Source organism: Apodemus sylvaticus, chromosome 23 (genome assembly GCF_947179515.1).
Source record: "Apodemus sylvaticus chromosome 23, mApoSyl1.1, whole genome shotgun sequence".
Lineage (NCBI taxonomy): Eukaryota > Metazoa > Chordata > Mammalia > Rodentia > Muridae > Apodemus > Apodemus sylvaticus.
In genome coordinates, this window is record NC_067494.1 from 48,178,426 (window position 1) to 48,190,466 (window position 12,041).

A 12,041-nucleotide genomic window follows, 5' to 3' on the forward strand; every position below is an offset into this window, starting at 1 on the left:
CTCTGCAGTGAGGTCCTCTGGCCAGCACTGTTTAGGAGCGGGGCCTCCTTTGTGTTCCTGTAGCTCTGTTCTCTGAATGAAGGTTTCCTGCTCTGCTTTAACACACACACACACACACACACACACACACACATACCACTGTGAGACTTGAGAGCAGACAAAGCGCAGATTTTATCTGCAGCTCACTTGCATGGTCAGACAGGCCCACATCTTCCTGGCTGCAGTGCAGAAGTCTTGGTGGCATGTTGGCACCTGAGTGGTGCCAACAAATAGAAGCAGCTTTGCTGTGGAAGATGAACGTCGTTAATGATACTGAGCGCACTGGCTGGTTTGGTGTCAACCTGACACAGGCTGGAGCTGTCACAGAGAAAGGAGCCTCAGGTGAGGAAGTGCCTCCATGACATCCAGCTGTGGGGCATTTTCTCAATTAGTGATCAAGAAGGGAGGGTCCCTTGTGGGTGGTGCCATCCCTGGGCTGGTAGTCCTGGGTTCTATAAGAGAGCAGGGTGAGCAAGCCAGGGGAAGCAAGCCAGTAAGGAACATCCCTCCATGGCCTCTGCATCAGCTCCTGCTTCCTGACCTGCTTGAGTTCCAGTCCTGATCTCCTTTGGTGATGAACAACAGTGTGTAAGCTGAATAAACCCTTTCCTCCCCAACTTGCTGCTTGGCCCTGATGTTTGTGCAGGAATAGAAAGCCTGACTGAGACACTGAGTGATCCCAAGCCATCACAGCCCCTCCTCTGCTTTCCTGTGTCAGCAGTCAGCAACACAGCTGAGATGTTAGGGCATCACGAGTCCCCAAGAAGGATAAGGGAGATGCATCCATTTCATGGGGTACCCTTGAGCCCCCCAGTCCCCCACTTGTAGATCCAGAGAGAGCAGGGACATTGTATGGGGCTCACGCCACCTTTAGAGGAACCAGAGCCGAGGATGCAGCCTGAGGTGTGGGTGGATCCCAGACAGCTTACTCAGTGCTTAGCATGTCCCAGTAGCCTCACAGGTGAAGTTTCTGCCAAACCCCTGCTTCTCATAACCTTGGGAACAATGGGGCAAATTATTAGAGCATTTTATCAACACACCCAGTGGTATGTACCAAGTATTAGAAGTATATAGCCATCTTTTATTTTTCAGGGCCTCAAAGCTGAAGTTGTGTTGAATCTCTGGACTCAAGACTTTTGAATGATGTTGGAACTGAGGCTGTGGAACTTTTGAAGGTGGACTAAATGTTCCTTCTGCAGCTGTGAGCCTTTGAGGACCCCAGACAGAGCGCTATGGTTTGAATCTGGAATGTCCCTCACAGGCTCACATTTTAAATATGTGATCCCCTGCTGCTGGCGGTGTTTGGGAAGACTGAAAACTTTTGGTGTTACGTCCTGGCTTGGGGAAGTTGGGTCACTGGAGGGTGGGTGGTCCTTTGGAGTACATTATTCGGTCATATCCCACCTTGCTCTCTGCTTCCTGGCCTGCTGTGATAGGCACCGAACCGTCCTGTCATGTCTTCTCAGAAGTGATGGACTGAGCCCTCCAAGGCTGTGAGCCAAAACATGTCTTTTACAATAAAACTCTGGTCATACCGGTTTTTAATTTTCCCTTAAACTCCAATGGAAATACAAAGGAGACAGACGCCCTAGCCAGAGCAATCCCAGGAGGCGCAGGCAGGAAGTCAAGGCAGACTCTGGGATGTTTGATCTTCAGAGATTGCTCCCTTGGCCCCTTCGAAATGTTTGCACTCTGGGGTGGTTTGCAAAGAAAACCCCTTGCTTTCTTTTGCTTCAGAACTCCCAAAGTATTCATTCTCTCTCTCTCCTTCCCTTTACCCTCTCTGTCTCCCTCCATGCTCAAGGGAAGCTGACTTCTTTGTTCTAAACCTTAATCCATTTTGAGATGTCTTCACCCTTCACCCTGTATACAGTTTCCTGATACAAGACTATCCAGCCCAAGTGTGATTCTTACTGTAACAGTATTTTCAGCCAGTCTTCCTGTCTCCTTATTTTCAAGGCTTCTGTCAAGTGTGAAGGGGAAGGGAACCCCATAAAATGTACCCCCTTCTCCCCTCTAGAGAAATATGTAATGAGTCCAGAAAGTCACCTTGTGACTGCAGCACCGAGAAGTTGAGCTGAAAAACCTATCGTTCATATGAATGGTTGGATAAAAGACAGAACTTCCTTTATGAACATGAAAATAAATTATAAATTTTCCTACTCAGTTCACCCGTGTTGAATCCACGATTTACTTTCCTCTCAAGATGCCTTTCCTGCCTCAGGTCCGCTCATGTCCCATGTTGGGAAGGAAGAGACAAGACAGTGGTTAAGGAGAAAGGAAACATGGTTCTTTTATTTGGAACGCTACCAGCAGCACGGTGTAGGTGTTTGTTCATACAACTGTAATATGGAGTTAAATGCAAATCTGTCCCCCACCCCCATGTTTCTAAGATGTCTCTGGGGAGGAATGTCCTATTAGAGACTGCAATCCACAAATCAGGCAGTGTGGTGGGGAACGAACCTGTGGCTGAGATCATGCAATGAAGATAGCTGGAGGGAATGTCCCCCCCAGATGACTCACAACCACAGTGAGGGTGACTGAAAAACTTAAGCAAGATAGCAGGTTGGTACCACCCTCCGCCTGTATCACAACGGCACCGGATACCATGTCACGTGGCATGGGATACCGCATCACATGACACAGGATACCACGTCACATGGCACCTTCTGGGGTCCTAGGCTTGTCCTGAAGTGCTGGCATCACACCATGGTCATGACCTTCAGTGCTGCTGGCTGGAATCTTCGGATCTTCTTCTTCAGGGCCTTGGAGGCCTTGATGCGGCACAGTTTGGGCACAGGGGGCAAGGGTGGCCTGGTGCTTCCTGGAGCCCGTGAGGACTGCTGGGGCAGAGCCCGAGGCCAGGCCCACTCCCCTTGCCCAGCCTCTGCACTGCCTATTGCCGGGCCGCAGCGGCTGCTCTGGACACAGCCTTCTGAATCGTTGCTGCTGGACTCGTCCCCGAAGCGGTTGGCAGTGTGGTCACTCGCCTCCTCGTCCTCGTCCTCGCTGCTTTCGGCAATGGTAGAGTGGAAGAGCGAGGCACACTCTGCGGAGTGCTCAGAGGGGTCTGACTCACTCCTCGCACAGGCATTCTGACGGGCAAGTGTGGGCCTGCTCTGGGCCCCGGGACCACCTCCTCTCTTGGCTGGGGACCTAGGGAACCCCAAGCTGGGCCCGAGTCGGCTGACTGAACGGGTTTTGTCTGAGATCTCCATAGTGGATTGCCACCTGCGCTGCTTCCGTCTGGCTGCTGAGCCGAGCACAGGGATGAGAGCTTGGGAAGATGCTGGGTAACTTTCCCTCTGCGCCACCACTAGGGGGACGAGGAAAGGCACAGGGTAGAGGGTGGACTCAGAGCAGGAGCGTCCAGGAGGCTCTCTGGCCAGCGTGGGCCTCCTGATGAGACCTCCCTGATGGGGCCTGGTGGAGGGGTCCTGCTCTGTGGGCAACACAGCGCGCATGCCCCTCTGTCTCTCGGGCTGTGGTGGGAGCTGCTTCCCTAGCCTTGGTACTTTCTCACTAACTCTTCTTCTGACCTTCACGTCCTTGTTTTGGGGAGAGCCCATCCTCAGCCTCACCGGGGAGGTTTCATCAGTGGTACAGTTAAAGGCAAAGGGCCTTGGGGCCAGAGGCGGGTTCTCAGGGCCCAGCACCCTGGGTGGTGACAGGACTGGTCCTTGGCCACAGTCAGTAAGAGGCTGTTGGGCCTGGGAGGAGGGAGAGGAACCAAGAATACTGTCTCCATGGACAAGGGGATTCCAAGGTATGGTTTCCTCCTTTAGGGGGCTGCCGAGGGGCTCAGTACCCACAAGGGACACAGGCCCCTGTTGCTTGAGGCTGTCTTTGGCAGCACCCCTACTTAGTTTCATTCCTCCCCTGTCAGCTCCACAGGCTGGCTTCTCCAGCTGACGGTTACTCTCCAACCTCTGGCCACGGGGCTTCTGTGGAAGAGCAGCTGTGTCGCTTCCCTGCTCTTGGCCCCGCAGACCCAATAGCCTGTGGATGTAGGCTTCGGCTGAGCCGGGCTCACGGACCCGCTCAGTCTGAGTCCTGTTTTCCTCGACAGGGACCAGAGGCGGCTCCTGGGGAGGTGAGTAGATGTCAAAGCATGGGGTTTCTTTAGGCAAAGCAAAGAGAGGACTCTGCAGAGCCACCGCATGGAGGGGGCTGGGATACGGGTACACCTCCTGGCCTCCCCTGGCCACCAGATCGCGCTGGTACTTGGGGTCCAGTGGGTGGGCTGGGATCTCGATCCCCTGGCACAGGAGATGTGCAGATTCATTGCTAGCTCTCTGGAGCCCCGCGTCAGCCGGAAGGACTCTCTCGAGATCGCCTGGGAACGAGACCATGAGAAGTATGTCAGCCCAGACAGATGCCAAGTCCCTGGCGCCCACAGACGTGTGTAGAGAGCCAGCTCTTGGGTCGGCAGGTCCCCGTTCTTCTATCAGAGAGGTCAGAAGGTGTCAGCTCATTGCCCTCATTTAGCCACAGCTTGGACAGCTCCAGCATCCACAGCCTAAGAGTGAAACTGGGCATTTCACCACAGACATACCAAGGGTGGCACGGAGCCCAGGTGTGTGTGGGCGGAATGGAAGGGTTCAAGTGACATTTTTTTTATCCTGGAAAATCATGAAGACCATGAGGGGTGCTTGTGGCTTGATCGGCACTCTTAATATACCACATTTAGATGTGGTGTGGATGTTTCTTCCTGGCTTTCAGATGGTCATTTAAAAATCACATTTCCCCCTCCCCCACTCTATACGGGGCTTAACTTCTTGGGCTAGAGGTTTTATTATCTGCTGTCCCTCTCTCACCTGTAGACACCGGTCTGGGCCGGAACATGCCCCTCAGCCGGCCTGTGCCCTCTGCGCCACGCGGGAGCCTGCCATCTTCTGGGGGCTGTGGGCTCCATGCAGGGACAGTGGTCTCATCAGCAGAGCGGGGTCGCCAGTCCCCCATGCCAGACCTGGACTTTGAGGGCTGAAGCGCAGGCAGCCAGCTGCCCAGGGAGGGGGATAGACGGTCACTGCAGACAGATGCACAGGAGGTGGACAGAGAGCAGGAACCAGCATCACTCAGCTCGTAGAAACCTGGGCAGGGCGGACGTAGTGGTTAGTGCATCCCTGGAGCTCCTTTCTCTCGCTTTTACTGCCACAGGGAGATGCAAGGAGCAGGTAAGAATGCCTGTAGGGCTGGGCCCCCAAAAAAGAACGTTCCAGATTCTTGCTGGGAACAACTGACCCATAGCTAGACTCAGAAGGGGACCTTCGGTTGTTTGGGGTTCTCTCTCCCGTCTTTAACATGTATCTGAAGGGACGTTTCCTTCTTGGGAGTCCTCAGGCCCTGGGATTGCTAGGTGCCTAGCCGATCTCAGGCAAGAGTACAGCCAATTCCAAGAGTACAGAGGGATCCCCTAGGCTACTCCAGGCTTGCTGTCACAACTGCCTTGTGACCACCATAACCCAGAGACAGGGGTCCCTGTTTCCAGGTTTCACCCCGCCTAGAGAATATTAAGGAAACAAAAGTGACCAAGAGGCAGAAGCCTCTGAGACCGCCAACAATGTCCTTCTGTAACCTCTGGGATGGGGGAGGGGATATCTTTGTGTGATTCGTTAACAAGTCATACTTATTTAAATGAAGTAGGTGGTCTGTAAAATACCAGTTCATGCGGTCCATGGCCATCCAGTAAAACCAGGCATCCATGGGGTGTTTAATACTATCAGGAAGAAGATTTTTTTTCCAACTTATATATTACACAGATACACTAGGAGTTTACATATGTATTATAAACTGAATAGCTTATATATTATTTAAATATGTACTATATTAATAATTTTCTTTCAGCATGTTTAGTTAAGGCTTTTTCAGACCTTCAGTCACATACACTTTCCCAGGCTGCCCAAGGGACTTCCCAACTGGGAGATCAGCTGAGGACACAGGCTGAAGCTGTCACTATTCCTAATGTCACGTCAGACAGTGTCCGTGAGGGGTGACAGTGAATGCTGTGCTGCCTTCCCCAGGGTAGGAGCCTGGCAGTTGTCATGAGCCACACCTGAACTGGGCCTGCTGTCACTGTCCAAGGCCTCGCAGGAAGACCTGCTCACATCCAGCTGCAGTTCACTGATCTGCTGATCCAGCTGGTCCAAGTGCGTCTTCAGGCCGGCATCCTGTCTCCTCAGCCGTGACTAGGAGGCGAAGAAGGAGGAAGAGTAAATCCGATGTGAGATCAGACTCTAAACCAAGGTCCGAGGTGAAACAGAGCTATCACAAACACCAGGAAGACCCAAACTACAAAACTCACATCAAGCAAGCACACCGAACTGGCATCTGCTACCCGCTGGTGGGAAGCAGCTTCTTGGGTCTCATGGAACAAACAGTAAAGGCTTTGTCACCCCCTGCTGTGTGCCTGCAGACACACACACACACACACACACACAAACACACACACAGTGTAGTCCATACAAAATGAGGGGAGTTCTGTGAACTCATAAACTCATCAGTACTGAGTGTTTGATAAAAACCTATCTCTTTCTTTCAACCTTACCCTTTCCCCATGTCTAAGCCATCTGGATACATCTTTTTCTTCTTTAAATAACAAGTGAGTTTAAGTCAGACACAGGGTAACTCCCAGGGGCGTGGCTTGTCTGTTGGAGAGCATGACCGTTATTTTTGTAGTGGGTACTACATCAGAATCTCAGTGGTCCAGAAGATGCTGGCAGTAATGACTTCTTGTTCATTTGTGATGGAAAGAAGAGGCCCAGGGGGAGCTGCGTGGGATGCTGGCCAGGACTGGCACCACTGCCAATCTCAGCCGGCTCAGCCGGTCCCCCCCAGGAGCTGACTCAGGATGAGTTCCGCCTCCATGTGCCCCCACAGGAAAGAAGATATTCTAAAGACACAGAGGGCACTGAGAGATTGGGATTCCCCCAGAGTCTCATCTTGGGAGAAAGAAAAAGAGCCAGGGGCCTCCTGGAGCCAAATCTTGTCTCCTGAGAAGAGATTCCCCCCTCCCCTTAGGATTCTGTCTAAGCTCCACCCCACAATTACCTGGCAACAGCCAGGTATGCCCCTCCCCACAGTTCTGACAACCCACCTACCAGCTCCCAGGCCCCTGAGACAGTGCCACATTGAATCACACCTTGCTCCAGGTTGTTCATCTCTTACTTATTTTCACGTCTACATTTGTGTCACTACCCTAAGGATGAACTTGGGGGCCACTGGGCCTTTTTAGTGATCCCTTTTCTCAGTGTGGACACACTGAATAAATGTCTTTTCTCGGCTTTTCGGTATGACTCGCTGTTTGAATGACCTATTGAGGATGGATGGCTCTCCCGGCATTTTAGAGCCGATAGGTCCCAAGCTCTGACCCCTGAATCTATTACCACAGAGTCTGGAGGGGAAAGAATGTCTCAGAGCAACAGTATCTCCTATAGCCATTTGTGACAAAGCTGGACAAAACTTCCCAAAACCGACACCTGGTCCAAAACCTGCTTTTGTTGTCACAAACTCTTTCCCAGAATGACTTGGGTAGAGACCTCAGCTATCCCCTTTCCGCCCACTCAGAAACCGACACAGATTCATCCAGAGGTTGACATGGATTTTCCCTGTAAAATCCTACCTTAGAGTCATGGGGCCCACAGGCAGAAAGCGCCTCTGCCAGGCACGGCTCTATTGAGCAACAAAGATGGTCTGTCTCTCTCAGTCTGGGCTTCTCTTCTTCAAAGGTCCAGTTCAAAGGTCTTTGCACAAAGGCTGACCCCGTGTGCACACCTGGACCAGATGCTCTGCTGTGAACACCTGTCCAGGCAGCCTTGGGAACTAGTTTCTAGTTAATAGTTGAGGTCTCAAGATCCCATGGTCCTTAGGGGCCTCGGGGCTCCTCTGCTGGGCTGTGAGCCTCTCTCAGGATTGAGGTCATTCTCTTTAAGCCTCCTTCTAACGCTGGCTCAGGTGTCCATCATTTTCCTTAGGCTGAACTTGATGGTCAAAGCCACTGTGACCAGGGTCGAGCTCAAATGGCTGCAAAGCCAGACCACCACACGTGCAACTCTCCAGAACCAAGCCTGTCTATGGTGTGCAAGCTTCATGCTGGTTTCACAGAAGCTTTGAGGCACTTAGGTAAATCCCCTGGGGCTGGGTCAGGGGTCAGAAGCCAGGTGCAAGAGAGAACTAAACATAGTCCCAGTGGAGATGACACCCACTGTACCTGCAGATCCTGGGCTCCAGGACAGGCCTAGGCTGGATTCACCAGGCTGCCCTGAGGGGGAAAGTCTGGTGATCACAAATGTCTGAGACCTGCCAGTTTATGGTGCCACTATAAGGGAGCTGGCTGACTCTTTTAAAGGGCTCACTCTATCCCATAAAATTGATCTTTTTTTTTTAACCTTCCCCCATGGGCACTTCCATTTTTGCACCCCGGCAGAAAACCAAACCAACCAAATGGAAAACCAAACCAAACCAAATCAAAACTTGATGGCATTATTTGTAGGATTAAAAAGGTCAGGATGTAGAGATTGCATCTAAGTGACTTCCTTCCTCTCCTCGAAGGCTAATAGTGAACAAAGGAAATGTGTTATGCCTGAACCGCCCCTTCAAGGCCTCCGGCAAACTTCACATCGCATCAGTCAGTGAAGGGCCCTGCTCACAGATCTGGCCGGTGATGCCATTGACAGTGACCCTACAGAAATCTGGCAGGTCCCTGCTCTTGATGGAATTCCCTTCTCATCTGACCTCATCTGCCCCCTGTGAGTTCACAAAGCAAGCCAGTTGGTCCAAGGAAAACACCATTCACCATGACGGAATCAGAGAGGCCTGCTCTTGCTTTACCCAGGAACATGTAGCCAAGGAAAGGAAGGGCTGCATGCTGTCACTTTCAAAACAAGTCATGACCGGTCAACCCCTGCAGGATGATCCTGCTATCTCATCTGTATCCTGTCTTCTGGATGTAGCAGACGAAAGATAGAATGTTTCAGCTTCCTGGCATGGTGCCATTGGCGAGTGCGCTCCTAAGTAAGCCCACTGAAAGGCCACTTTCTGTACAAGTTTCTGTGAAAACATTCACAGGGCATCCTACCGTTTAAAGGGCCACCTGCAGCCGGCTGTGGGGTCAAGGGTCAGAGGGCATGGGATTTCATTAGCAGAGAAGTCTATAGTTCTTGGTCTCAGCCATTAAGGGTCACTGGTTTATCTAGCAAACGAAATTTCTCCAAGCAGCTACTGCTGAGTTCTCTTTGTGACTTTTGACACTGCAATTAGCCGGGTGTAGCCCATCTGATGGACACCAAATCCCTAGAAATGCTAAACCCAGCCTCAGTTGAGAATTCCCGCAGGAGAACCGCTGAGGACTGTAGGCCTCTTCCTTCTTCACACTAGAAGGGGGGCTTGGGGTCAGGTGAGCCGGCAGGAGGGCTGTGAGCTCTAGTTCCTGCTGCGTTTAACTAGAATGTACTACAGCCCCTTCCCTGTTTTCTTTATTCAACAAGCAGCACTGCTCCCATACACCCCGACTCTTCCCCCACCCCCACCCCAACTCTCCCACCCCATAAGAAAAATGGTGAAATGCTAAAGCCACATAAAATTCAATTTTTTTTTTTTCACTTTTCCCGTGAACCAAGTTTCAAGACAAAGCCTGTGTGTTCCTCCTGGTCTCCTGGAGAGGAGGGGGAGTGAGTGTAAACAAAAAGTTTGTTTGATTTCTCCACAGGCTGCTGGTAATTAGAGTGTGAGGGCTCAGGGATTGGGTTTGTGTATTGCTGACCAGGGAGTTAATCGTTAACTTTAAGGGATCGGGTCATGCTAGTAACTCATCAGTGCGCCTGCCTGGCTGAGGTCACGTGAGGCGGAGTGGCGCCCCTCGAAAGACAGGCACCTGTTGTGATGCCTTGGTCCTGTGGGTGCGACAGTGTGCAGAGTCCAGTCCACACCAGCCATGTCTCTGGGCAGCTGCTGTGTGTCTCACAGACTGGAGGAGGCTGTCAGCTGGATTCCGCCCTCAGCCAGATCTCTTACACTCAGGGAAGATTCCAGGTGTCCTGGGGAGAAATGACTCAGACACTGGACTTCCTGGTTCCTTAGTCACAAACCCGACACTATTTTGAGCTAAAGCTGATTGGAACAGCAGTTTCACCCTGAACTTTATCAAGAGGTGTTACTCTTAACAGGACCGATCCAAATTTCACCGTGTTGGGGGGGGGGCACTTCTCTTAACAGGACAGATCCAAATTGGGGGGCACTTAAGAGTTGTGGACGCAATTCTATCACACTCCCTTTTAAAAACACTGCAGTACTGGGGCGGCGGCTGGGGGGGGGGGACCTTAAGCTTTTTCTAGAAACGGGTTGCAATTCTACTCCGGGAAGGGGGGAAGGGCAGGTAGTGGTCTACAGAGGAGGGCTCTGATGGGCGCGGATAGCTGAAAAAGCACCACCAGTCCCCTCTTCCACGTTCCTCAGACCAGAGGACATTCGTGTTATTTTTTTTTAAAGTGATCAGGTGACATGCAATCTTGGAGACGATCCTCAGCGGGCAAGACTCCGCAGTGACCCAGGAGAACCCAGTACAGTGCCCTGCGGCTCAAGTTCACGCTGTGTAGCTGGATGACCTGCTCCTGGGATGAGGTCAGGATGTGCGCAGACTCCTGCCAGGCGGGATGGAGTCCACGCATCCCCACCCCAACGGCACTGTGTCTAGCCAGACTTGCGCGCCGCCGCACCAAGGCTGAGTCTGCCGCAGAGGCGGTGCGCATTCAACCCCGGGTCCCGCGCGCCGCTCTCCAGCTCGCACCCCGCAGCGCGCTCCCCACGCAGCCGCACATCTGGCCTCTCCACTCGCACTTTCCACGCAACTGCGCCCCGATCGCGTCCCAGCACGTCCCTTCGGCCGCTCGCGCCCCACTTGCTTCTTACCAGCTGCTCCCGTAGCGCGGCCAGCGCCGCCTCCAGCCGTAGCTCCTGGCCGCGGGGCCCTGGCACAGGGTGCAGGCCCAGGGCTCCCCGCACGCGCGCTTGCTGCGTGGCGCGCAGCCCCTGAAGCTCCTGCAGCCCGGCCAGTGCTGCCCGTAGTCGCGCGCCCACCCTGCGGCGGTCCCAGCCCGCGGGCCCCGGGCCGCTCGGTGCCCACATCTCCCGGACGCTCAACCACCGCGCGGCGCGTCCCCGCTGCGTCTCCCCGCCCCCGGCCGCAGGTCGCCTAGGTGGGGTGGGACCTATCGCTGGCCACGGAGGGCGGTGTTTGCGACGCCCGAGGTCACAGCGGCCGCCCCCTGCCCGCCCCGTCGACCGGCGGCGCCCTCGCCCAACCCCTGCGCCCCTGGGACTTGTAAGCCACAGAGCGACAGAGAGAAGAGCTTGGGCACTGGCCAGAAAGGTTTTGTTTAGATTTTTAAATTAAAAACAAAACAAAACACATTGCAAGAATCATGTTCCTATTGGTGAGCTGATCAAAATGGAAAAATCCTCTACCAGGTTTCCCACTGTACATGGAAAACCGGTGCTTGCCTCTCAGTACCGAGTCCAGGCTCACACACATACCACGCACCTTTAAGGAAGCTTCTAGTAAGTTCCTGAGGTGTGCAGCTCTCACCATGGTGGTCACTTCAGCAACACTGTCTGGATTCCAGAAGCAAGCCGCACACTATCTGCCGCCCCCTCCTTTTCTCACCCAATGCTCGGAGCCCCCCACCGGCTTCCTATGGACTCTGCCTTGAGTGGAATCCTGCTATCCGGATCTTTTGCTGTTGTGAGACTTCCGGGCGCGCCCGTTTTGCAGCAATTTACTGGCCGAGCAGAGTGTCTATAGCCTTCGTGTTCCTCCAGTGATGTTAGGAAGAAGTTGCCTTCCCACTTCTACACACAGGCAGGACGGAAACGCTTTCATCTTCCTTGAATGTCTACCAAAGGCAGGGATTGTTGAGTCACAGGTGGCTACTAGACTGAGGGCCCACTATTCCTCCAAAGCAGGGATGGGAAGCTGCACCCGCTGCCTCCATCCAGAACACCCAGGC

At 53.1% G+C, this 12,041-nt stretch overlaps 1 protein-coding gene across 2 annotated transcripts; it reads right to left on the bottom strand.

Moving 5' to 3' along the window:
• Positions 1–2,318: 2,318 nt before the first annotated feature.
• On the bottom strand, positions 2,319–11,724 carry Dact2 (dishevelled binding antagonist of beta catenin 2). 2 transcript variants are annotated; one of them, XM_052169836.1, is made up of 4 exons: positions 11,576–11,724; positions 6,095–6,227; positions 4,857–5,132; positions 2,319–4,375 (listed from the first exon to the last, which is right to left on the bottom strand). In XM_052169836.1, exons 1-4 carry the CDS (start codon positions 11,621–11,623, stop codon positions 2,742–2,744), a joined length of 2,091 nt encoding a protein of 696 aa, XP_052025796.1. In that variant the 5' UTR covers positions 11,624–11,724; the 3' UTR covers positions 2,319–2,741. The 2 variants fall into 2 exon arrangements, with proteins under 2 accessions (XP_052025796.1, XP_052025795.1); XM_052169835.1 differs by lacking the exon at positions 11,576–11,724 and adding an exon at positions 10,945–11,200.
• Between the last annotated feature and the right edge of the window lie 317 nt (positions 11,725–12,041).

Bases quoted from the DNA above. Each gene is read 5' to 3' on its own strand.
- Dact2 (XM_052169835.1), bottom strand. From the start codon at position 11,160: ATGTGGGCACCGAGCGGCCCGGGGCCCGCGGGCTGGGACCGCCGCAGG. The intron at 6,228-10,944 runs GTAAGAAGCAAG...TTCGCCTCCTAG, and splicing joins CCGCGCTACGGGAGCAGCTG to TCACGGCTGAGGAGACAGGA. The intron at 4,376-4,856 runs GTGAGAGAGGGA...TCTCGTTCCCAG, and splicing joins GCCCAGACCGGTGTCTACAG to GCGATCTCGAGAGAGTCCTT.